This window comes from Narcine bancroftii, chromosome 13 (genome assembly GCF_036971445.1).
Source record: "Narcine bancroftii isolate sNarBan1 chromosome 13, sNarBan1.hap1, whole genome shotgun sequence".
Taxonomy (NCBI): domain Eukaryota; kingdom Metazoa; phylum Chordata; class Chondrichthyes; order Torpediniformes; family Narcinidae; genus Narcine; species Narcine bancroftii.
Window position 1 is genome coordinate 77737509 of NC_091481.1, and position 27361 is coordinate 77764869.

Consider the following 27361-nt stretch of genomic DNA (forward strand, 5'->3'; position numbering starts at 1 on the left):
TCAATGCTGCCCACTATTGCACCTGGAAATTCCGCTGGTCCAAACGACGACAACGTGGACCTTGTGGTTGAAGGATGCAGCGATACAGAGGCCTTGCTTGTCAGTATTCCAATCCAGGCTCCTAATGGGTTGCGAGGAAAGGGAGATGCTGTTCAGGAGGGTGGGACTTGTTGAATCCTTGTCCTCTTGTTCGGACATTTCAAGTGGTGTCAAAGACAAGGGGGGGAAGAGGTGCACAGTTCAGCTCCATAGAACGTGCAGTGCGCTCGGTGAAGCCACATCACGAATCTCACAGTGTAGGGCTGGGGCAGCAGAATTCCAAACCCCTCCTGTGCTTGGAAGTCTCCTGGTGTAGCTGACTGCAAGCACAGGGAAGCGAACAGGACTTGTTTTGACAGAAGTGCCCTGCATTGACTGATAACTTATCCTGCAGAGGTGTCCATGGTACAGCAGGACATTTCTCATTTTCCTGCTGACTCCTGAGACCATTCATTTTCTCCAGTCCACATACCTTCCTGCCTTCGGTTGTCATACCCCACGACTTGGAGAACTGGCCATGACTGGGATGGAATTAACATCCCCTCCCAGATTTAATTATTTTTATTTAAAATTTTTAATTTAGACATTAGGCATGGGGTTCTACTGCCCAATTAACCTACAACCCCCATGGGTTTTCAAGGGTGGGAGGTAAATGGAGCACCCAAGGGAAACCCACACAAACAAGGGGAGAACATACAAACTCCTTCCAGACAGAATGGGATTCAAACCCTGGTCGCTGGCGCTGTAACAGCCTTGCACCAACTGTGCTACCAGATAGACCAGACCTGATCGAGGAAATGTAGTCACAGACCCATAAAATGTTACAGCACTGGAAAACAGGCCATTCGGCCCTTGGGTCTGTGCCAACCTACAACCGGTATTCAAGTAATGTAGACCCTCTGCACATCACTCACCCCTCCCACCCCTCCCTCCATGTCCCCTGACCTGAACTGTTAGCTGACTTACTGTTTCCACAGGTGCAGACTACCAGCTCCTCCTGTTTCGGTTCTGGGGCAGATGCCCCGCTGCCCAGGCTGTGAATTTGTATGGATGAACAAAAACAAAGCATGTGGGTTATTTGTCTCTGGTAAGACTGCAATAATGTGTGAAATCTCTCTAATGGGAGTTGGCGTCCTACAACTCCCAACACAGATTTATGTGGTTTGAGAAAATGTCTTCCCCATTACCTCAAGGGCAGTTAGTAATGAGCAATAGCTGTTCATCTTGCCAGTAACCCCAAGATTTGGCTATGAATACAAGAAAACAAGAGCTCCCAGTGCTTAGATGGAACTTAGAACATAGCACAGCACAGTAGAGGCCCTTCAGAGCACAATGTTGTGCTGACCCACTGAAAAAAAACCAAAACCCTCCCAACTAATAACCTATTTTTCTTTCAATCATGTGTCCCTAATGTTCCAGCCTCCACCACTATCCTCGGCAATGCATTCCAGGTACCCACAATTCTCTGTGTAAAAAAACATACCCCTGATGTCTCCCCTAAATTTTCCTCCTTTCACTTTGTACAGATGTCCTCTGGTGTTTGCTATCACGTGACCTTCCAGACAGAAAGTTCTGTTTTCCAGACAGAGCTGCTATAGCCTGTTGTTACATTTGTTGTCTTTTGCAGATGACACTTCATCACGAGTCTCTTGCAAAAGCTCCTGCAAAAATTCTGTTTTAAAGAGTTTGGGTGTGACCTGCTCTAACAAACCTTTCCCAATTTTTCTCCCAAACACCTCTATATACTCTGTCACAATAGCCATATAGCTAGATAGAGAGGTAGGTTGGTTGAAAGATAAAAAGATAGACAGACAAACAGATAGTTAATCTACTCCATCCTCTCCTGGGAAGTTTGGCTCCAGTTTTGCTCATCTTCCTACAAGTAGAGGTATGATTGGGTGCAGTCCAGTGGTGAATAGTAACGGAAGAATGATAGTTCCTGAGGATTCGTAAATCCATGGGGTTGAATTTAAACAGAGAAGGAGAGAGGAAAGAGAAACAGGAATTGCAAGGAAAAGGTTTCTTTAGCCCCACCTACCAATCTCTCAACTGGGAACCGAACTAACCTGCGACACGAGTCAGTGTGTGTTCCCCATCTTCATGATCCTGCGGCTCCAGTGTTGTTCTGGTGAACCTCACGGGTTGGATGTCCCGTCCTTCCTGCGCAGCCTCAACAAGACTGTGGACACTTCCCCGACCTGCCATATTGCAGCCACTCACCTTCTCGCTCCGACTTGCAAAGCTCTTGTTCGCGTTGACCGTCTGCATGTTGAAGACATGGACCCTTCCCTCCAGGATGGTGGCCACCATTTTATTCAAACTTGTCTCCTTCCCGTCAAACTCCACACAGCACACCTGCAAGGGAGGAAAGCCCACAGATTTCTTTGAGTTTCAAGGTTATACCTTAGTGGCATTTACATGGCATTTTATGCACATTCCTCCCTCCCTCTCCTTGCAAGATATAATTTCTCTGTAATGATAAACTTCCAGAAGATGCAACATTTCTCAGCTGCAGTGATCAAAATTGTGGGAATGGAGCCACTGGGACTGGGTGGCAAAAACTCTACCAGTCATCTACCGGTGCACTGTGGGAACTAATCTGACTGGCTGCATCACGGTCTGGTTTAGTTATTTGAGTTTCCAGGAATGCAGAAGGTAGCAAACATAGCCAGGTCCATCCCAGGTTCTGACCCCCCATCCATTGCAGACAGCTGTACGAGGCGCTGCCTCAAGAAGGACCTTCACAACCTCTTCTCTCTGCTACTTTTGGGCAGAAGGTACAGGCATCTGAAAACCAGAACCTCTGGGTTCATGAAGATTCTCTTTCCAACAGCCGTCAGGCTCTTGAACCTCCCTCTGGTCCTTTAATCAGGGACTGTTCCCCACCAAAGGTCTGTCCACATTATTTGAACTGGGATTACTGTGAATGTTTATTACTTATGTATTCCAATGAAATGTCTCTTTTCATTTTATCCAATTACTGTAGTTTAAATTAAATTTGAAAATTTAGACTTGCAGTACAGTAACAGGCCCTTCTGGGCCACAAGCTCGTGCGGCTCAAATCCACCAATTAACCTCCAACCCCCAGTGGGAGAAACCAGAGCCCTCGGGGAAAATCCACGCAGACACAGGGAGAACATGCAAACTCCTTATAGACAGCGCCAGATTCGAGCACTAACTGTGCCACCCCAAATTTATCATCAAAGTCGTTGTTTCCAAGTACCTGTTCGGATGCAGCAAGTAGGAATTTCAGTGCATGTGTACATTGTACAATGTGTATGACAACAAACTCATCACCATCAAACTATTCAATCTCAGGAAGTTACTGGCCATATCTACCCGCCTACCAGGCGTCTCTGCAAGGAGTGATTTACATTTAGGATTCTCAGAGTTCTGTAAAGCCGTAAAAATATTTACGCAAGTGTGGTCCCTGTTGAAATATCAAAAGCGTGGTAGCATTGGGGAACAGACACTATTCACTGCAGTGAATTGATGTCAACTAGGCAGGCGCTAAAACTGCCTTCAGTTAGGACATTCACCATCAGGCCAGATCAGGGACTGAACTCTCAGTCTCCTGTCACAGAGTGAAATGACAACAGCTATGGTCGTATTATATCAACCCACGGGATCGGTTCCAACTCACCCCGCTCTTGACATCCGTCTCCCATCCAATCTCCATGTTCCGCAAGTCAAAGAGTTTTATGTCCCCGTTGTCGTATCCAGCGCAAACACAGCGATCCCACTGAGTGCACGCATGACCTGAAAACCAGCCTAACAATGATCTTTATTGTGTGCGCGCGTGTCAGTGTGCATGTGTCTGTGAATATATGTATGTATGTGTGAGTGTGCGTGTGTGTCTGTGTATGTGTTTGAGAGAGAAAGAGAAAGAAAAAATTCATATGCATGAGAGTGTACAGGATATGAAGGGAAATTAACTGTGTGTGTACGCGCGTGTGTGGTGTCTGGGTATGTGTGTCTGCGTGTTTGTGTGAGCATGTGTGTGTGTGAGTGAGTGAAAAAAAATTCGTGCATGAGAGTGTATAGGATATGAGGGAATTTGACTGCATATGTGGGAAGGGCACGTGTGTTAACATATGGAAAGGGTAGGGGTGTGTACATGAGTGTTTGCATAAATGTGTTAAGAATTTATGTGTGTGTAAATGTGTGGAAAGGGTGTGTGTGTGTGTGTGTGTGTGTAAATATGTGGAAAGAGAGTGAATGTGTGGACATGAGTATGTGGGTAAACATGAGGGAAGAGTGTGTGTAAACATGTGGGGTGTGTGTAAACATGTGGGAAGGGTGTGATGTGTATGTGTGATGTATGTCTGTGTGAACATGTGGGAAGGGTGTGGTGTATGTGTGATGTATGTGTGTGTGTAAACATATCGGAAGGGTGTGATGTATGTGCGTGTGTAAACATGTGGCATTTGACGTACAACATCTCACCAAAAGCCACCGTCCAACAGTCTCTCCTGTTGAATCCCTCCGCTGGCGTCATGTTGGCCACGGGAAGGTCCTTCTGCCGCGAGTCCCAGACCTTGACCGTCCCTGTAAGGAGAAGTGCCCTGGATTGGGGTTGCCAGAGTCGTGTCGCCGGCAGGCCCGTCGGGTGCGGCCACTGCTTCGTTCAATTCCCCAACGGCGTTGTCGACAGTCTGGCCTGAGCTGATGGGGTGGTGCTGGTCCCTCTGTTCATTCGACCTCTTCCCACCGACCTTTCTCCATTCCCACCGAAGGCATTCTATCATGGACTCATAAGCCCATCATCTCCATGCTGACCACCCAGGACCCATCTCTATTCTTCCCATTTGCCAGGACTTGGTCCATTGTCTTTGAAGCCTTGACAACACTCAAGTGCTCATCTTGCTATCACCCACTAGACCAGCATAAACTACAATCCAACAATTCTCCAGATGAAAATTCCTCTTACCTTTATCTGATACCTTCTACACCTCTGCAATGGGGATTGTTTTCTGAATTCTGCTCTGTCTAAGCCCCTCATAATGTTGTGGAGCTCCTTCATTTCCCCTCTTGGTCTCCTCTGCACCAACAAAAACAACCCCAGTCTAAGCAATCTCTCCCAAAAGTAAAAAACTCCCTTGCTGGTGAACCTCTCCTGCACCTTCTCCAAAGCAGTCACATTCCTTTGCATCGACCGGTGACCAGCACTGTACCCAGTGCTCTGGTGAGATGCCCCTCCAGTCTCGTCTTCACTCAGTGTAGAGCGCGTCAAAAGAACCAAAGACTTGTTGATCCAAACCAAGGCTTTTATTAACTAAAAGACTGGAGCGTATCACATGTAGATCGACCAGTTCAGAATGACCAGGTCTGGTTAGAAGCAATCCTTTAAGACCTGCCAGTATGTGGCTATACTGCCAGCGAGAGGTGGGGAGACCTTTGGACCAAGGGCAAGCGTAACTGCTTTCCAGACGGTGGCATTCACTCTTTCGACTTGCCCATTACCATGTGGGTTATAGCTGGCGGTCCTGCTTGAAGCAATACCATGCTCAAGAAGGTACTGCTGCAGCTCTACGCTTATAAACGAGGATCCCCTGTCACTGTGGATGTAACTGGGGTACCCGAAGATGGCGAAGATGCTGTGCAGGGCCTCTATGACTGAGGAGGCAGTCATATCTGAGCAGGGCACAGCAAATGGGAAGTGGGAGTACTCATCGATGGCCATAATGATGTAGGTATTACGGTTGGTCGGTAGGGGCCCCTTGAAATCCATGCTGAGACGCTCAAAGGGATGGGTGGCTTTGATGACATGGGTGTTCTCCAGATGGAAGTGGGGCTTGCACTCAGTGCACTCCGGGCAGGCTCGGGTCATGGAGTGAATCTTCTTGACCGTGTAGGGCAGGTTGCGAGCTTTGAAAATTGCGCGAATCTAGTGACCCCTGGATGACAGAGCTCCTCGTGGAGTCTCTGCAGCCTGTCCAGTTGTATGTTGGTGCAAGTACCCCTGGAGAGCGCATCTGGCGGGTCATTGAGTTTACCAGGCTGATACAGTATGTCATAATTAAAGGTGGAGAATATTGGTTTTTGGTTCTTTCGACGCGCTCTACAATTTTATTAACTAAAAGACTGGAGCATATCACATGTAGGTCGACCAGTCCAGAATGACCTGGTCTAAGACCTGCCAGTAGGTGTGGCTATGCTCTCAGCCAATCACAATCATCCTACACTACAATCTGTACATATACACATTGGAGATAGAATCTGTACTATCACACTCAACGAGCAGGGTGCGTCACTTGAGTCCCAACCCACAACTTGGAGGCTTAATCTCAGTCCAAAGAATAGGCCGCTCCCTCCCTTGACCAGTGTACCAACGTACACTGGATCCCTTGCTTATCTATGCCCAGTGGGCACGAGGCTCGTCATATCGCCCCAGTTTATTCAAAGATCTAGGAATTAGTCGGTTCTTTCCGCTGCAGTAGTGTAAATCTCCCAGAGGCCACCCCTTTCAATTTCCTGCTCCCATTCCCTTGCCGACATGTCTATCTGTGGTCTCACGCACCGCCAGACCGAGACCACCCAGAAATCGGTGGAACAATGCCTCGTCTCCCATCTGGGCACCTCCATCTGGATGGCATTAACATCGGACTTCTCCAGTTTCTGATAAACCAACCCCCCCCATCTTCATCCCTCCTCTCCTTTCCTCTAGGTAAAAACTCAGCACTGGAGAAACTCAGCTGGTCGAACAGTGTCCTTTATACAGCAAAGAAACTAACGTTTTGGGCTTGTGTCTTGGCCTTTGCTGTATAAAGGACACTGTTCGACCTGCTGAGTTTCTCCAGCATTATATTTTTACTTCAACCACGGTGACTACAGAGTTTCATGTTTTACTTTCTACCTTTCCTCTAATTCTCCCTCTCTCTCTGTCACCAATTCTCACCTCACCTCTTATCACATCCAATTTACTCCCTTTGGTCTGAACTCCTTCCCCTCCCATTCCTTCCCCCCTCCCCTCCCCCCAGTCTTTATCGAGACGCCTGTCTGCTTTTTGCTCACACCTTGAGGAAGGGCTCAGGCCCAAAACGTTGGTGATTTATCTTCATCTCCTCGGGACTATGATTTATTTTATTAGTCAGCCCTGTACAGTTGTGTAACTTTATTCACATCAAGCATTTAGAGCAGGAAACCAAAAGACGTAGGAGCAGAATTAGGCCATTCAGCCCATCGAGCCTGTCCTGCTATCCAAATCATGGCTGATGGATTGTTCCTCCCTTACCCATTCCCCTGCCATCTCTCTACATTTCCCTGAAGGTTTGAGGGATGTCCTGCCCGAGTATCTTTGCTGCCGCCAGTATTAACTCAAGCACTCTCCGTCCCTGCTTCCCGTGACAATTTCCGGGGCACTCAGACCAATTCCGTGTCCACCCACACCATCGATGCAGTTGACGATATCTTGATGGGCTTTGGCTGTATGGAGGGGAGCCTCGGGTGCTTCCAGGTTCCTGTCGGGCGGCAGAAGAGTCTCACATGGAGGTCACCCTGGTAACCTGAGCAAGGAGAGGAGATTGGAAAGGTGGGGACTGTTCCCCTGAAGCAAAGGTGACCTTATCAAGGGTCATAAAAATCATAGAAGTGGTCCCAGTCCTTTTCCCAGGGTAGGGAATTCTAAAACTAGAGGGCGTATGATTCAGGTGAGAGGTAAAAGAGATCGGAGGGTCATTTTGGGGTTACCGTGACACTTGCAGCACTAGTGATCCAAGTTCAAATCCGACGCTTTCTGTAAGGTGCTTGTACGTTCTCCCCGTGGCTGCATGGTTTTCCCCGGGGACTCCAGCTTCCTTCCACCGTTCAAAAACACACAGGGTTAATTCAAGTGTAATAGGGCACCATGGGTTTAAATGGCTTCCACCGTGCTGTAAATAATAACAATAAATATAAAATACTGTAAGTATGTGCGTAATCATAAGATAAAGGAACAGGAGTTGTCCGTTCGGCCCATCATAGTCTGCTCTGCAAATCTTCCCTGACCTAAACTGTTCTCACATCCAGTTCCAAGTTCCAGCCTTTTCCCCATGTCCCTTGATCCCCTGACTAATTGGATACCGATGAATCTCCCCCATTAAACTCCCCCATTAAACTCCCCCAGAAATCGGGCCTCCACAGCTGGATGTGGCAACGAATTCCACAAATCCATGACCCTCTGGATAAAGAAATCTCTGTTTTAAATGAGTAATTTCTAATTCTAAGACCGTGCCTTCTTGTCATGGATTCACCCACCAAGGTAAACATCTTATTTACATCTACTCTGTCCAATCCTTTCGGCATTTGAATTGTTTCTATGAGATCCCCTCTTGTTCTTCTAAACTCCAATGAATACAGTCCAAGAGCCAATAAACGTTCTCCATATATTAGCCTTTGCATTCCAGGAATCATCCTGGTAAATCTCCTCTGCGCCCTCTCTAACATCATCACATCCTTTCAAAGATCCATTCTAAAATTGCACACAGTTCTCCAAATGAGGTCTTGCCAGTGCCCCATAGAGCTTCATCAACACCTCTACTCTTATACACTATTCTTCTTGAAACGAATGCCAACATATTTCCTGGACTGCAGTATCTAGAATACGGAGAAAGATTGAGTAGACTGGGTCTTTATTCATTGGAGCGTAGAAGGTTGAGGGGGGAATTTGATAGAGGTATTTAAGATTATGAGGGGGGGATAAACAGAGTAGATGTGAATAGGGTCTTCCCCTCGAGGGTAGGTGAGATTGGAACGAGGGGGCATGTTAAGGGTTAGGGGGCCAAGGTTTGGAAGTAACATGAGAGGAGGCTTCTCCACTCAGAGTGGTGGCTGAGTGGAATTACCTTCCGGAAGAGGGGGGTTGCAGCAGGTTGGAAGAAGGTTGGATAAGTGCATGGATGTGAGGGGATTGGAGGGTTATGGGCAGGGAGTGGGTAGGTGGGACTAGTGGAGTTGACATAAATTGGTGCGGACTAGAGGGGCCGAGATGGCCTGTTTCCGTACTGTAATTATTATATATATGGTTACAACATTCATTGTTTATTTACTGCTAATCCAACCTGGTGGTTAACTTTTAGGGTATCCTGCCCTAGGACCCCAAAGTCCCTCTTCACCTCGGAATAGTGAATTTTCTGCCCGTGTCTATTTCTTCTACCAAAGTGCATGACCGTACACTTCCCAACGTTGCATTTCATCTCCCTCCTCCCTGCTCATTCTCCTCATCCACCCAAGTGTCTGCAGCCTTTCCGTGACCTCAGCGCCACCCATCCCACTAGCTACTTTGGTATCATCTGCAAATTTAACCAAAGCCTATTTATTCCATAATCCAAATCATTTATATACAACGTAAAAAAAGCGTCCCCAACACCGACCCCTATGGAACATGACTGGTAACCAACCTGAACAGGATCCCTTTATTCCCACTTTCTATTTACTGCCAACCCACCTGCGCTCTACCCTAGCTGGTATCCTTCCTGTAATTCTATTGGCTCCCATCTTGTTTAGCAGCCTCATGTGTGGCACCTTGACGAAGACCCTTTGTAAGTCCAAGTACACAACATCCCCTGCATCTCCCCTGTCCATCCTACTTGGGATCCCTTCAAAATGTATAGGTTTGTCAGGTATGATTTATTTTAAGGAACCCATGCTGACTTGGGCCTATCTTTTCAAGTACCTCCAGGTATTCCTTAACCTCATCCTTGGCAATTGAACGTACTCTGCACTAACTGTAGAATCTGGCAACAAATCAATGCTCCTCCAGGCATTTGGTCACGTCTAGTCCTGCAGAGAAAGCTGGAAATGCACATCAGGTCAGGCTGCGTGTTTGGGCCCAGAGGACCCCAAAACCCAGCAGCAATAGAAATTCACCAATGGTTACTTAAACAAAAGTTGCTTTTAACTATCTTTAAACACGAAAACAGGATCAAACTTTAACTTATTACTATTAACCTAACTTACCCCCTTCTAATTCTAAGCACACATGAGTGTAATGTGTGTGTAAGTTCAGAAAAGTTCTTTGATTGACAGTCCAATCTCACTTCCCGCTCCTCCAAGTTCACCGGTATCAGGCAATTCTTATACTGGGGAAGGGAGGTCGTTGGGTGTATTTAAGGCAGAGATTAACAGGTATTTGATTAGTCAGAGCATAAAGGGTTCGGAAGAAAGCCGGGGAGTGGGGCTGAGTGGGAGGATGGATCAGCTCATGATTAGAATGGCGTAGTGGCTTGATGGGTCGATGGGCCTCCTTCTGCTCCTATGCCTAGTGATCTTGTGACTGGTGAAGTTTCGTGCTCTATCAGCTGGCACATTATCAGACGTGAAGGTTGCCACCAAAGTCGCCTGTGGCCAGGTATCTCTGCTACAGGCTGGTGGCTCCGAAGGTTCCACATCGAAAGACTCTCGGGTTTTTGATCTATGAGACAAAGAAGGCTTCTTGAGCTGAGACTTGAAGTTATCTATCGTAATCCCCATTTTTTTTAAAGTAAGCTAAACTTTTGAAAAAGTTAGTTGTTCTCTGTATTTCTCTCTCAATTAACCAACATGTTCACCTGTTTATTATTTGTGGGATGTTGCAAAAAAAAAGCTCTCTGCCACGTTTCCTAAATGTTTTCTTTGGATGCAGAATACTGTGAGATGCCCTAGTTTGGCTACTGGGAACACTAGAGATCCAGCGGTCATTGGGGGAATTGCAGGTGGAGAGGGTGAGCAAATTTAAGTTCTTGGGAGTCACCATCTCGGAGGATCTTTCCTGGACCCAACACGCCAATGGCATCATGAAGAAATCACGTCAGCATCTCTACTTCCTCAGGAATTTGCGGTGGTTCGGTACGACACCAGAAACCCTGGCAAATTTCTACAGATGTGTGGTGGAAAGTGGGCTGGCCGGCTGCATCACAGTCAGGTAATGGGAAACCAAATGCCCATGACCGTAAAACCCTGCAAAAGCCCAGAACATCACAGGCAAAACCCTCCCCACCATCCAGAACATCTAAAGGGAATGCTGCTGTCAAGGATCCACCCCACCCAGCACACGCTCTGTTCTCGCTGCTATCATTGGGAAAGAAGTCAAGATGCCATAAGATTCTCTCCACCAGTTACTACCCCAACACCATCAAAATCCTCAACAATAAACTCAACTGAAATGCTGGAGGAACTCAGTCTTTTCAGCATCTATCGGAGACAAAGATATATTACCGATGTTTTGGGCCTGAGGCCTTCTTCAGGTGATAAGCAGAATAAGCTAGAAACAGGAAATCTCAGAAAGAATGGGGGTAATCTAGACCACCCGTTTCTACCTCCTATCCAATATCCACAAACTCTATTGTCCCAGCTGACCCATCCTGTCCATGTGCTCTTGCCGCACTGAAATGCTCTCCACTTAACCTCGGTTCTGTTGTGCCCCTCGGTCCATTCTCTCCCCACCTACATCCGGAACAGTTACACGCCCTTCATCACCTCATCAATGTCCAGTTCCCTGAACTCGATCGCCTCACATTTACTGTGGACATCCAATCCCATACCAAAGGCCTCAAAGCCTTTTGTTTCTTTCTGTTCAATAGAACCCTACCAGTCCCCCTCCACCCTCTGGATGGCAGAACTTGTCCTTACGCTGAAAAATTTCTCCTTTGACTTGCTGCACTTTCTCCAGGTTAGAGGGGTAGCCACAGGTACCCACGTGGGCCCCAGCTCTGTCTGCCTTTTTGTTGGCTACATGGAGCAATCTGTACTGCAAGCCAACACAGGCAAGGCCCCTCAACTCTTCCTCTGCCACATCGATGATCACTTTGGTACTGCCTCATGCATCCACGAGCTCGTTGACTTCATTCATTTTGCTGCCAACTTCCACCCTGACCTCAAATCCATCTCTAGCAACACTCTCCTCGACCTCTCTACCTCCATCTCAGGAAACAAACTCTCAACAGACACCTTCTACAAACCCACCAACTCCTACAGATACCTCGACTATACCTCTTCCCACCCTGTCCACTGGAAGGATTTCATTTTCAAAATTCCTCCATCTCCGTCATATCTGCACCCAAGATGAGGACTTCCATGCCAGATCATCAGAGATGTCCTCCTTCTTCAAACACCATGGCTTTCCTACCCTGGTCCCCTCCGCCCTCACTTACAACAAGGACAGGACTCCTCTTGTCTTCACTGACCATCCCACCAGCCTCTGCAACCAAGACACCCTCCTCTGCCATTTCCGCCACCTAATTTTACTTGATCCCACCACTAGACGCATATTCCCCTCTCCTCCTCTCTCTGCCTTCTGCAGGGACCGCTCCCTCCGTGACTCCCTTGTCCACTCCTCCCCACCAATCACCCCCTTTGTACCTACCCCTGTGACCGCAGGAGATGATCCACTTGCCCCTATACCTCTTTGCTCACCACCATTTGGGGCCCCAAACTGTCCTTCTAAGTGAAACAACACCTCACGTGAATCTGCAGGGGTCATCTACTGCAACCGGTGCTCCCGCTGTGGACTCTTCTACATCTGAGAGACTGGACACAGACTGGGAGATCACTTCATTGAGTACCTCAGCTCTGTCTGCCACAATAGCGTGGATCTCCCACTTCAATTCCCCATCCCATTCCCTTGCTGACATGTCTGTCCATGATCTCATGCATGACCAGACTGAGACCACCTGTAAATTGGAGGGCCAACACCTCATCTTCCAACTGGGCACCCTCCAACCAGATGGCATTAATATTGACTTTACTGGCTTACCCCATCAGTTTTCCCTACCTCTGTCTCCTCATTCCGTATCCTTTCAAACAAACGTAATAAATTCTTACCTCATCAGATCCAATTAACACCTTTTGTTGGTCTGGATTCTTCCCCCATTGTCTGAATTCTGAGATTTCCTGCTTCTGGATCATCCTGCTTATTCCTTGAAGAAGGGCTCAGGCCCGAAACATCGGCGACGTATCTTTGTCTTCTATAGATGCTGAAAAGACCGGCTGAGTTTTTACTACAATCACGGCATCGTATTTCACTCAATCAAAGGACTCATTTAAAGGACTTTGATGCTTTTTTTACTCTCTCTCTCTGTTGCACAGTCAGTTTGTTTACATTAGTTATCTGTTAACAGTTATTTTATTTGTTTGCATGCGTACAGTTTAATTTTTGGACATTCTGCCTCGCCCACAGGAGAAAAGAATCTCAGGGCTGTATGTGATGTCACGTATATACTCTGACAAGAAATCTGAAACTTCAGTAAGGTTAAAAATGTGTTCATAAGGCTCAAAGGATCTCTTAAATCTCAATCGCTGGTCTGTAGTTCTGCAGTAGAACATTCGCTTGAGTTAGTTCCCATAAGGTTTAGAGTTTATGAATATCTTTGTTGGTTTCCATGCACTGAGAATTTTAATATTTGGTTTATATAAATGTCAAGCAAAAGTTTAAGCTCTTTGAATTGGCTTCCCAATGATAGAACACTATTTATCTCAAAGTGAAGCCAAAACCACTTTCATGTCAACAGAACTGAGAACTAGAAGCAGTTGACCAGATCACAAATATTTGAAGAACTGGGGGCTTTTTTTCTGCTGTGACACGACTTCAACAGCAGGGAAGCAGGGAGAGGTTTCCCCAGCCACAACTCCATTGACAAGGCCCACAGAGGGCCACAAAAGTGAAGCTCGTGGTCAACACTGCGGCCGCAGTGTTGTAGAGAGCTCAGAGGTGCGGAGGTGGTGTCAGGGAGAAATTAAAAACAAAATTAGGAGAGCAAATCGAGGGCAAGAAAATCTATGGGCCAGAAAAATATATACAACTGTGGCTCATTGCTGCAAGCTGTGGCCCTGCGGGGCCTATGTTGTAGGAGAGGTTAGAGCTGCATACAGGTTAGCGCAGAAAGAACAGCCTGTTCCTGACATGAAGCCCAGTTGAGCGTAGTTAACACTGAGCTTGATTGGGCTCACAGCCCTGCTTTTATCCTCGAGCTGAGGGGCGTGGTCAAAGCCCCCTCAGTGCTGATTGGTGCATTTGCGATCCGCTTTCCTTGATAGGCCAGTCAAGTTGCGGCCAATCGGAGGGCAGCGCGTGGAGACTGCTGGATCGTTGCACTTGTCCTTCATTTTTGGAGAGACCCCGACGGGGGCTGCGAGGGGCCACCACACGGCAACGTTTTGGAACTGTAGAGAGCAGAGCTAATTTGGGAGAATCGTACGCGAGTTGTAGGTTAATTGGGCGGCATGGGCTCGAAGGCCTATTATCATCTGAAGACGGGAAGGGAGGAGGCAGGAATGATTTATTTCCCCTTTCAGCGGCATCAAAATTCAGTTCAGTTCAAGTTTACTTGTCATTCGCATGTACCAGACAAACCTGATGCAACAGCATTCTCCGGTCTATGGTCCAGAACAGTGCAAAACAGGCGCACATGGTAACACAGATATCTACACAGTACCTACATTAAAATAAATATTATTCATTAATAGTAGAGTCGTGGAGATTGTTGCTTTTACAGTCGTTCAGCATCCTCTCGGGTGGTGGGAAGAAGCTGTTTCTCAGCTTGGCGGCTCTGATACTCCTTTCCCTGATGGGGATAGCGGAAAGATGCCGTGTGCAGGGGTCCTCCCTGATTCTGTCCTCTTTTGACAACGATCCTGGTAAAACACATCTATGTGGGGGGTGGGGGGACCTGTGGATTGACCTCTTATTCAATTCTCTAGAGCAACCGAACTGCACTGTGTTGGAGCCAGCCAGGACACTCTTGATAGAAGGTTGACATGATGGCGGCCGGTAGCCTTGCTCCCTTCAGTCTTGTCAGGAAGTGCAGCCGCCGTCGGGCCTTCCTGACAAGTGAGGAGCTGTTGAGTGTCCATGATAGGTCACTGGTTAAATGAACTCCAAGGTCTTGACGAGTAGTGGAGAGTGGTCATCCCTGGTCCTCCTGAAGTCCACGATCATCTCCTTTGTCTTGTCAACATTAAGACTCCCATTTTGCGAGATTTTTCCACCTCTTCTCTGTTATTTGCTCCTGAACAGGCCAACCACTGCAAACTTAATGACCCTGTTGGAGCTGGATCTGGTGATGCAGTCATGGGTCGGTGGTATGAACAGGAGCGGACTGAGCACCCAGCCAGCCCTGAGGTGCTCGCCCATCTGCTACTGACCTGGACAGACTCTGGCCTTTCTGTTAGGAAGACCAGAATCCAGTCACAGAGAGGGGTGTTGAGTCCCAGCAAGGACGGCTTCTCCAACAGCCTCTGGGGAATGATCGTATTAAAAGTTGGTCTGCTCAGTCCTTCAGTACCTGGCCAGGTATGTTGTCTGGTCTCACTGCCTTGTGTTGATTCACCCTGGATAAGATTCTCCTTACCTCAGCTGCGGCTGTACAAGGAGCCTGTTCTTCTCATCAAACTGTGTGTAGAAGATATTCAGTCTGTCTGGAAGGGACTTATCATTGTCTTCGACCCAAAAATCAGTAGACAAGGAGTTTCAAACAATTGGTCGAAGGGAGTTGAGAATTCTTTCCCCGGCAGAAGAGAGTGGAGGCCTGAGGGGGTGGAAAGGGCAGTACTTGGATGTGGAGTTGGAGCTGGAACCTCGAGATCCAGCCCTGGGATGAGAGATTGGGCAGGGTGACACTTAAATGTGGTGACTCTAGAAGGAGGCGAGTCTAGGACTAGGGACACTCAAGATTCTGGGGAGTAGATTTGGGACATTTATAAGAAGGTTCTGTTTCCCACGGGGTGGAGAATCCATGGGATTGATTCTCTGCCCAGTAAAGCACTGGAGGCTGCCTCATTGAATGCATTTAAGACACAGATTGATAAATTTTTGAATAGTGGGGAATTAAGGCTTATGAGCTGAGTCTAGAACAAGATCAGCCGTGATCTTATTGGAAGGCAGAGCAGGCCAACTCCTGCCGCTATTTCTTCTGTTTTGCAACTAGAGAAAATTTGATGGGCTGAATGGTTGTAAATTTTCCAAGATTCGATACAGGTGTTTCCCTACTTAGGATGGTCCAACTTGCGCTTTTTCAAAGTTACAATTGGTTCAAATCTGTACTTTCAATTTCAAATTCTGATCTGTTCCTGTGTTTGCGATACGCGGTACGCTACTGTCTCTTCGTGCAAGAGTATTGGACTGCGTACTCTCTCAGGTTCATGTTTTTGTTTCAGTGTGGAATAAAGATATTCAAAATTAAGTTATAAAAAATGGTAGGTGTGGGATTCTCTTTCGACTTATGATGGGTTTGCCGGAACCATTGTAGGCTGAAGAGCACAGGTATACTGTATTGAAGATTAGCAGCATTTTCTTCATCAGTGCACACACTTCTTTCACCAAAGATGCAGGCCTTTTGAGAAAACCTGTTTTGAAAAACACTTATAAATTTTGCTCCCAGTTTCCAATTCCCGCAAGGGGGAAGGGAGGTGGAGTTTGCCATGCAGTTCTTACGGACACTGGAACTACATTCTTGTGCAGATTCCCTAAAACATAGTCATTCGTACTGTTTGTTAGAAATACGTTGTGGTTTGTTTGCGCACGGTCAGCGTAGCAATTGGCGCAACGCCGTTACAGCGCCAGCGACCTGGGTTCGAATCCCGCACTGACTGTAATGAGTTTCTGCATTCTCCCCGTGTCTGTGTGGGGTTCCCCCCGGGTGCTCCAGTAACTTCAAAGTGTATGGGGTTTGTAGGTTAATTGGGTGTTAATTTGGTGACATGAGCTTGTGGGCCGGAAGGTCCTGTTACTGTGCTAAATGCCTAAATTTAAATGTTTACCAACCAATTTTCCCCTGCAACCGCTGCAACCGTGTCTGCCTGTCCCGCATCGGACTTGTCAGCCACAAACGAGCCTGCAGCTGATGTGGACTTTTACCCCCTCCATAAATCTTCGTCCACGAAGCCAAGCCAAAGAAAAGTTGAGCAATTAGATATAAATTTGCTATTATTTTCTAAAGATTACTTATTGAGAATATAATCTCTTGTTAACAAACATTTTAGAGGTTTAAGGGAGAGCAAAATTACACTAAGTTAAATCTGGTAATAACTGCAGATTTAAAAAAAAAGTTCTCTACACAGGGAAGCCTCGTTGGAATGCGATTCGTTAATCCGCGAAACTTTGCAAATTTTGAAAGATAGATGGATGGAAAAAAGGATGGGTTTGACAGATTATTGATATACGTTTTGCCCTCAAAATCTGTTTTAGCATCCACATTATATATCACTTTAATCTGTAATGGCAGCTCCTTTTAACTGGTCATTTTGAAGGAAAATACTGACCAGAACTGAAAGGGTTGAAGGGTTAATTGGCCCTGATGTGTGGGGATGGGGGGGGGGGGGGGGAGGGGTGGGGAAGTGGAGTGAAAGCTCGGAGAAGGGGGGAGGTGGGTATGTGGGGCACGTGTTATGCAGGTTGATAGGATATTGGTACATTGGGCTTCATTAGTCGGGGGATTGAGTTCAGGAGGTAATGTCGCAGCTCTATAAACCTCTGGTGAAACCACACTTAGAATATTGTGTTCTGTTCTGGTCATTGCATTACAGGAAGAAAGCAGAAGCCATGTGGAGTGGTGGGGCAGAGGAGATTTCCAGGATGTTGTCTGGATTGGCAAAAATATCTGAAGAGGCAAGATTAGCGGAGCTGGGACTTCTCTCTTTGGAGTGAAGATGGATACAGTGTTGGTGCCAGAACGTGTGTTAGAGGGGGGGCATTAACAGGTTGGGGGGTTGACCCTCATAAACTCACTCAGTGGTGGGGGGGTGCTGTTACCTTCATCCGCCCCTTTCTGATGTAGATGCCAAGAGCGCTGCTTTTATGGAGTCAAGCGCCATTCGCCACTAGTGTCGCTTGACATACGCAAGTTAAGGGGCCGGGTGGAGAGTCGCTAGCGGGCATCAAGCTAGGCGCTAGTGACGCTGGAGGTGGTGGGGGCGGGTCTGTCGGCGAGCGATGGCCATGACTGTATGGGGGGGGGCACAGCACCTCACGGGGTGGGGGAGGGAAATGCCCGTGGATCCCTCCCCACACTCCCTCCCCGGCACCAACCCTGGATGGATGAGAGGTGACTTAAAAAGGGTGTACAAGATTCTGAGAGGCATAGGTAAAGTGGACGGCCAGCACCTGTTTCCCGGGGCAGAGGGCATGTGTGCAAAGTGCAGGGAGGAAGGTTTAGGGGAGGTAGGTTTGTCCACACTAGGAGTTGTGGGTGCCTGGAATACATTGCCGGGGTGGTGGTGGTGGGGGGCTGGAATATTAGGGGCATTTAAGACAGGTGCATGGATGAAAGAAAAATGAAGGGTTACGAGCTAGGAAGGGCTGTTTTTTGGGCGTCAACAACATTGTGGGTCTGTACTGTGCTGTAGTGTTCTACGTACTAACACAAAATGTAGGATTGATGCAGAATGGGTGATTAAATAGGCAAGACTTCTAACTATTTTAAGGGAATGCTGATACATTTTAAATGATTTTATCACATTTTATCTTCCTGTAGCCACTGTATCATCTCGTGAATTGTTTCAAGAAACAAAATAACCTTATGAAATCACCAATGGGAGGAAGAGGGGATACATAACTCTTGCCACACTAGTCGCAGACAGCTGGCCCTGGGCGGTGACGGGACGGATATTTACTGGCCGCCACTTCCCCTGTAACCTGGCGGCAGAATGACCCTGACGCGAGGAACTCATGGTTGGCCCCGCAGGCGACATCACTGCCCACAAACTGATCAGAAGGTCCCTGCTTCAAATCAGGGGACTTCATCACCACCTAGAGGTCGGTGTGCCACCAGCATCCGAAAGGGTGTAGAGCTGCTCCAAAGCTGTCACAGCTGCTCTCAGCCTTGCAAACGGAACAGCACGTCGCATCCCACTTCCAACGTGACCCTCGTGTTGCTGAAAAGTCGTAGGGGGATCAGGAGATGATGATGTGACTGGTCAGAAGGACGTCCTCCTCCCCCCTATCCCCCATGGGTTGATTTTCTCCTATCGCGTGGCATGGATTTATTTGTGTCAGTTCATGAATGTGGGCAACTCGGCTGGAGTTAAGACACAAAATTTTGCAGACGCCGTGACTGAAGTAAAAACACAACGCTGGAGAAACTCAGCAGGTCAAACATCGTACTTTATATTGCACAGATAAACATACACAACCAACATTTTGGGCTTCAGCCCTTCATAGCCCAAAAAGTTGGTTTTGAATCATTATTAAAACTTATTATATAACCATATAACCGTTTACAGCACGGAAACAGGCCATGTCGGCCCTTCAAGTCCGTACCGGTCATGAACAAAATTTCATATTTACTGTCAGAGAACATACATGACATCACATTCGACCGAGATCCTTTTTTGCTGTGGACACGGCAGAATTACAGCCAATTGGTAGTGCAAAAAATAAACTGTATATAGCGTAAACATGTAATCAAGGAACTGTAAACAGATAACAAATCTAAACAAACTGACTGGGCACTACAGAGAGAACAAAAGAAAATCAATAAAGTGCACAAATAAGAGTCCTTAAATGAGTCCTCGATTGAGCTTATCGTTGAGGAGTCTGATGGTGGAGGGGGAGCAGCCCTGGTGGTGCGAGTCTTGTGGCACCTAGACCTCTTTCCCAATGGCAGCAGCGAGAATGGAGCGTGCGCTAGGTGGGTCGTTGATGATAGCTGCGAGTCACAAAATCTTTATCTTTGCGATAGAAAGCACACTGTTTGACCTGCTGAGTTTCTGCAGCGTCTTTACTATGAGGGACTTCAAAGTTGGAAGGGATGCTGCCTCGCTGCCCCAGAGACACGGGTTCAATCCTGACCTCGGGTGCTGTCTGCGTGGAGTTTGCGTGTTCCCCCCCCGCGATCAATTGTGTCCCCTGTCATCCCCAAAGACAAGCAGGTTTACAGGATCATTGCACATTCTCCACTGTAAATTTACACTCGTGCCCATAGTGAATGGTGGAGATGACGAGAATTTATTTATATGTAGATGCACAGGCCATTTCAGTCCATGAGTCCGTGCCACCCGATTTTCACCCAAATGACCGTTTTTGAATGGTGGGATGAAACCGGAACCCCCGGAGAAAACCCACGCAGGCATGAGGAGAACACACAAACTCCTTACAGATTTGTGGGATTTGAACCCTAGTCCTGATCGCTGGCGCTGTAAAGGTGTTGCGCTAACCGCTAAGCCAACCGTGCCGCACAATGTGGGGATGGGTTGGGGTAGGACTAGTGCAAAAAAATGGGCACCATGGACCTAATGGGTGGAATGGCCTGATTCAGTGCTGACGCCATCTAACCTAGACGAAGATCATCAAGAAAGCTGTTGGAGATACAGATTGAACACATCCCTGAGAAACCCTTGCCCAATAATATTGCGGAGATGAGACGCCTGAACTCTGGTAACAAGATCTGCTCTTGCGACATGCACAAGCCTTGATACAGGATGACTCCCAACCCTTGGTGGAGCACTTGTGCAAAAGCTGCCCTGACACTCACCTGCCTTTGGAATCAGCTCCTGGGGCCAAGGCTGTGACGAGGTCAGGAGCCCAGCGGGGCTGGCACCACCCAAAATGCTCACAGGTTCCTGGTGAGTGAGCAAATGGTGGCTGTCACGTCTCTCGAACAATCCTTCTGTCAGCAAGCAGTGGGTCAATCAGCGAACGTGGGGAGAAATGGTTTTACCCATTCAGCAGGTCATCGTTGCTTAGGATGCCACTATCTGAAGTTTTCCTGTTTCTCAATCAGTTCGCTGATCCGACTCTCCCGATATATACTTCCAATACACTTCCTCAGGAGTTTGTGGAGGTTCGGTATGACATCGGAAATCCTGGCAAGCTTCTACCGAGGTGTGGTGGAAAGTGTGCTGATCGGCTACATCATGGGGCGGGGGGGAGGCACCCAGGGCCCTGAGTTCAAAGCCCTTCAAAAGGTCATGGGCACAGCCCAGGACATCACCGGTAAAACCCTCCCCGCCATCGAGAGCATCTAAAAGAAACACTACCATCGGGGAGCAGCAGCGACCATCAAAGGACCCACACCACACGCTCTGTTCTCGCTGCTGCCATCAGGAAAAAGGTTCTGGAACAGCGGCTCCCCCTCCACCATCAGGACACTCAACGACAAACTCAGGGACTCATTTAAGGACTTTTACTTTGCACATTGTTTATGAATGAATTTTTTTTTCGGTATTGCACAGTCAGTTTGTTTATACTTTTCCTTTTTGTTAACATTTACCAACAAGGAGAACACAAGAAAATAACAAATTGGAACAGGAGCCGGCCCGTCGAGCCTGTTCCACCATTCAATGAGATCATAGCTGATCTAACGATGGGCTCATCTCCATCTACCAGCCTCACCATATCCCTTAATTCCCCAACTATGTAAAAATCTATCCAACCTGGTCTTAAATTTATTAACTGAGGTCACCTCAGGGCCCACAGATTCACCACCCTCTGGGAAAAGCAGTTCCTCCTCATCTGCCCCTAAATCTATTCCCTGTATCTTCAGACCATGTCCCCTAGTTCTGGACTCCCCGACCAATGGAAACAATTTACCTACCTCTATCTTATCTTTGCCTTTCATAATTTTATACATTTCTATAAGATCCCCTCTCATTTTTCTAAATTCCAGTGAGTACAGTCCCAGATGACTCAATCCGACCCCCTCAGCTCTGGAATCAATCTCCCCTGCACCATCTCCTTCCTCAATTCTGCTTGGTAAAAAGAATCTCAGGGTTGTATGTGGTGTTAGGATAATAAACTTTGAATATTTTTGTGTGAGTGGATGTTGACGGGTAGCAGGGCTGGTGAAAACTTCACTGGAAGTCTCCCCAGCGTGTGAAATCAGCACCCATAACATTAACCCCCTCAACTACAATGGAGAAAATTAATCAGCCAGTCAGATTTTGTCAGTGAATGGAAACGGGATCAGTGGGCCATTGTTCTAGGAAACCTTGGTGCTTTTAAGCTGCAGTACCCGGGTAACCCTCCTGGGATCCAGATGTGATTAGTGGGGCCAAGATGACTCCAGCACTTTTTAAGCTGAGGGGGGATAGACCCAGTAAATCACCAGCTCGGTGATTTAAGGGGGATCCGCCCCCCGTGATTATGCGGTGGGTGATGCGTCACGAAACCAGTCTCTCCGTTCCCCCCCCACCATCTGTCAGTCTCCTCCCCCCCAACCAGCTGCCAGTCTCCCACCCACCGTCAATCGGGCACCGCCCCCCCAAACCTGTGGCACTTCCTCCCCTGTGGCAGTGACCTCTCACCCCCTTTCCCCCACTTCTCCAACCTTGGGATCTGGCAGCAACCCCACTTTCCCCCCACCTTGAGCCAGGGTTTCCTGGGTCAGTTTAACAAGGTTCCCTGACTACCTCCAGGGCAGGGACCCGGTTGACTTTGGGTGGCGCTAACTGGGTCGGACCCTTTCAAGCTGCCTTGTGAGTAGGGCGCTAACCGGGCAAATTGTCCGGGGTTAACCTCATTTTACAAGGCAGTTTGAAAGCACCTTCAGTCAGCATTCTCCACCCCCTCCCACCCACCCCATGGACAAATGTAACCTTCCTGCTGTGAGATCTCCTGCTGCCCTCTCCCCCTCCACCCCATAGACAAATGCAACCTTCCTAGTGTTATATCTCCTGCTGCCCTCCACCCCCCACCCCATAGACAAATGCAACCTTCCTAGTGTTATATCTTCTGCTGCCCTCCACCCCCCACCCCATAGACAAATGCAACCTTCCTGCTGTTCCATCCCCTTCCCCCTAGAACCTTCCCCCTCCCCTCCCCACGAAGCCGCATCGTTACCGTCTCTGATGTCCCCGCTCGCTGTCCCGTTCACACTGACCACCCCGGGGGCCGATCCCACGCACATGAAGCGGTTGCTGCAGTGAACCCAGAGGGTCCCGAACGGGATGAGGGGCAGTTTCCGATGAGCCAGGGGCGGGGCTGTTCGACGTCAAGCCAGTGGGGCTCCCACCCCCCGCGGAGAGGACACGGGGAGACCCTTCACCGCCGAGACAAATCACGGATACGCCGTCCTACTTCAAAAAACTTTCCCCCAACTTCACGACAGAAAAGTGCAAACCCCCCTCCCCCCAGCTCTCTCTCCCCCCAACTCTCTCCCCTCCCCCAGCTCTCTCTCCCCCCCCAGCTCTCTCTCCCCCCCAGCTCTCTCTATCCCCACCCAGCTCTCTCTCCCCCCCCAGCTCTCTCTCCCCCCCCAGCTCTCTCTCTCCCCACCCAGCTCTCTCTCCCCCCACCAGTTCTCTCTCTCCCCCCCAGCTCTCTCTCTCCCCCCCCCAACTCTCTCCCCTCCCCCCACCTCTGATTTTGGAAGGAGTCACGTTGGAAAGGGACACGAGTGGAGGGAAAAGTTTGAGGGAGGTGGAGCCCGTCTCTCCGCTTCCGCTTCGGGCTCAACTCCTTGGCCCTGTCTGGCCCCTCCTCTCCCTCTCTCCCCCTCTCCCCCTCCCCTCTCTCTCCCCTCCCCTCTCTCCCCCTCCCCCCTCTCTCCCCCTCCCCTCTCTCTCCCCCTCCCCCCTCTCTCCCCCTCCCCCTCTCTCCCCCTCCCCCTCTCTCCCCATCCCCTTCTCCTCTCCCCCTCCCCTTCTCTCCCCTCCCCCTCTCTCCCCCTCTCTCCCCATCCCTCCCTCTCTCCCCCTCCCCCTCTCTCTCCCCCTCTCCTCTCCCCTCCCCTCCTCTCCTCTCCCCCTCCTCTCTCCCTCCTCTCCTCTCGCCCTTCTTCCCCTCCCCCTCCTCTCCCCCTCCCTTCCCTCCTCTTCCCCTCCTCTCCCCCTCTTCCTCCTCTCCCCTCCTCTCCCTTCTCCCCTCCTCTCCCCTTCCCCCTCCTCTTCCCTCCTCCCTCCCCCTCCTCCCTTCTCCCCTCCTCCCTCCTCCCTTCTCCCCTCCTCCCTTCTCCCCTCCTCTTCCTCTTCCCCTTTCCCCTTTTTCCCCTCCTCCCCTCTTCCACCTCCTCCCCCCTCTTCCCCCTCCTCCCCTCTTCCCCAGAAGACATCCTTTAGAGGGCATACATGGCATGACATACAGACCTGAGATTCTCCTGCTGGCCAGACAGAATGACCACTTGCTGGTATTGCAAAAAAAGAATTGCACATGTAAACAAACTGCAATACAGGGAGAGAGAAAGAGAGGGAAAAAATCAATAATGTGCACAGGAATCCCTTAAATGAGTTTGTCATTGAGGGATCTGATGGTGGAGGGGTAGCAGCTGTTCCTGAACCTGGTGGGTGCGAGTCTTGTGGCATCGATACCTCTTTCCTGATGGCAGCAGCGAGAACAGAGCATGTGCTGGGTGGTGAGGATCCTTGATGATTGCTGCTGCTCTCTGACGGCAGCGTTCCCTGTCGATGTTCTTGATGGTGGAATGGTTTTGTGATGCCCTGGGCTGTGTCCACTGCCTTTTTGCAGGGCTTTTTACTCTGGGGTATTGTATCAGTTGGTGATGCAGCCCATCAGCACACTTTCCACCGCACCTCTGTAGAAATTTGCTGGGGTTTCCAATGTCCTTAAGTCCTGAGGAAGTAGAGGCGCTGATGTGCCTTCTTCACAATGCCATTAGTGTGTAGGGTCCAGGAAAGATCCTCCAAGATAGTGACTCCCAAGAACTTTCTGCCCTCCCTGCCCCTGATTCCCCCAGTGATCACTGGATCGTACGCCTCTGGTTTTCCCTTCCTGAAGTCAACAATCAGCTCCTTCATCTTGGTGACATTGAGTGAGAGGTTGTGGTTGGTGCACCATTCAGCCAAGACTCCCTTCTGTATCCTGACCCATCGCCCCTTTTTACACAACCCGTGGTATCGTCAGCGAACCTGCAGATGGTGTGGCTGTTGTACTGAGCCACACAGTCGTGGGTGTAAAGTGAGTAGAGCAGGGGGCTAAGAACGTAGCCCTGTGGCGTTCCGGTACTAATGGAGGTTGTGTGGGAGATGTTTTTACCAATCCTCACTGAATGTGGTCTGGAGGCGAGAAAATCCAGGATCCAATTACATGGTGGGAAGCCGTGTCCCAGGAAAAGTATGAGCGGGAATAGTTTAGACGAGAGAACTGGAGGTGAGTTCACTGGATCATTATAGGGGACTGCGGACATCGGAATCTCGAGCATTGGCAACATTTTTTTTCCAAAAATTTGCTTCTTGAAAAAAAATAAGGGATTAGGATAGATAACATGAAGATAATTTCAAATTTGCTGTAGGAAGTTGGAGAAACATTAAATGAACTTTTATTGAATTCAGCGTGTTTAATTGCATAACGACGCTGACTCATTGCGTTAGTTCAACTGACCTAAAAGTGTTTTGCCGTTGATTTTCGTTTGCATTTGGCAACTGACGCCTCTCGTGTTAGTGTCCAACAATAGTGGGGCAGCATCAACGGATTCCAGTTACCCCGATACTGCTTTTCCACAGTCGCAATACCCTGGTGGAACCTTTTACCGTGTTCGCCACTGACCACACCGAGATCAGCGGGGAAGACGTCCAAGTATGAATGCAGATAATGCATTTTCAATGACATGTTGGCCCTTCACGGTTTTGCCTGCTTGAAGTAGACTTAAAATATGACAGGAATTCACAAAAATAGCTTGTATCTAAGAAACAGTGTGCAATAGGAAAAAAAAATTTAAGGTGATTTTCCTAATCAGCACCCCAAAATCTGTAAAATACACCCAAAAGTGTTCAGGAAGCAAAATCCAGTGACATGAAACAGAAGGTATGAAGAGGGGTTAGAGGGAGAGACCACTATAGGGGTAGATTAGAGAGCAAATTAAGAAGTGGGTAGAAGAGATGGAAACAGTGAAACCAACAAGACCGGCTGCAGGTTTAACCCTGGAACCAAAGAGTGGGACAACCTCGAAGTTCAGATTTATTGTCAGCGTTTCTCAACCTTTTTAACCTTGAAATAGTTTTCATGTTTCAGGGAACCCCTGCATAAAAATTATTATATTGTAGTGGCTACTACAGTAGAGCTACTAAAGTAATACAAACACACGCCAGACTGGTCATCTCGAGACTGATTTATTTAGAGTTTACAAGCTTCTTTTATATACTGCATGTCCCGAGCTCCACGGGACACAGTGGGACGTCGCCACGGGTTTGCTGCCAACCCACGAGACAGGCAGGGTTTAAATCAAGCCTTGTGAGTCTCCTGCGCCTTTCTGGCAGGAGCCTCAGCAGATGAACGTGCCGTTCTTCGGCACTCACTATCATTTGTGTGCGGTCCATTAGGTGAGTACCACGCCGACGACAGTTCATGATACCGCGCTGTGCGCCCGCTACCCGGCCGCTACAATATCCCATTATTAATATCTATCTCTTTTATATTTTTATCGTCGTTCACGTGGTTAACATAAAATATTTTTTTCGGAGAACTCGTTTAAGGAAAAAATGACCCCTTTTTTTGTCAAATTTGTTGGCAATGCAGAAAAAAAATCATACTGCTCATTTATGAGACCTCACACCGAGATTTTCATTTTAAATAATGAGGCTGAAGCCTTTATTATAATAACCAAGGATTTTCCAACAATATGCCGTCCGTGTATAGTAAAACTACCAATATAAAATTAAACAAAAATGCATTAGCCCATTTATCACGGTTACTCGCAGAACTCCTAGTGACCGCTTACGGAACCCTGGTTGAGAAACACTGGTGTACGCACATGACATCACGTACAACCCTGAGATTCCTTTTCCTGCGGGCACAGCAGAATTTCTACTTAGCGCAAGTAACGCAACCCCTCAGGTGAGTTGATGATAGGGTACTTTGAAAAGATTTATGTAAAACATTTCTTTTTTTTAAACTTTATTTAAGATTTTATAACATGAATAAAATAGAAGATTACATTTAAAAAGAATAAAAGTAAGATAATAAAATTACAGTACCACATCGGTAAACTAAATAAACTAACCACCCCAATAATTATTACACAACATTAATAACCTAACTTAAAATTAGTCTAACCCCCCCCAAAATAAAGAGTGAAGAGTTAATAAAGTGAACAATATTTTATATAAGAAAAAAAAGCCCACTTACAAAAAAAAGATAAAACATAACAAGTAAAGATACTAACAAAAAAAAAGTTATCAATACTAAAATATCACACTTAAAAACAGATTTAAAGCAAACTTAAATGCATATATTTAACAAACGGAGTCCACTTTAACCTATAAAAAGACATCTTATCCTGAATTGAAAAAGATATTCTCTCCATGGTCAAACAGGATTTCATCTCCAAATGCCACCTATCTAAAGTTAATATATTTCTGTCTTTCCAAGTAAGTGCTATACATTTCTTGGCCACAGCTAAAGCTAAATAGATAAAGGAAATCTGATAATCCTTTAAACCTAAATCAATTAGTGATTGCATATTCCCTAATAAAAATATATCAG

The 27361-nt window shown here is 47.8% G+C and overlaps 1 protein-coding gene across 1 annotated transcript; it reads right to left on the reverse strand.

Annotated features, from left to right (window-relative positions):
• Positions 1-26271, reverse strand: LOC138748076 (dynein axonemal assembly factor 10-like). Its single transcript, XM_069907769.1, is given in 13 exon segments — positions 1-185; positions 768-907; positions 1006-1041; positions 1043-1089; positions 2260-2394; positions 3683-3798; positions 4486-4587; positions 7357-7500; positions 10330-10429; positions 22758-22906; positions 24006-24084; positions 24765-25024; positions 26022-26271. Coding segments are annotated over 13 exon segments (1743 nt in total).
• Between the last annotated feature and the right edge of the window lie 1090 nt (positions 26272-27361).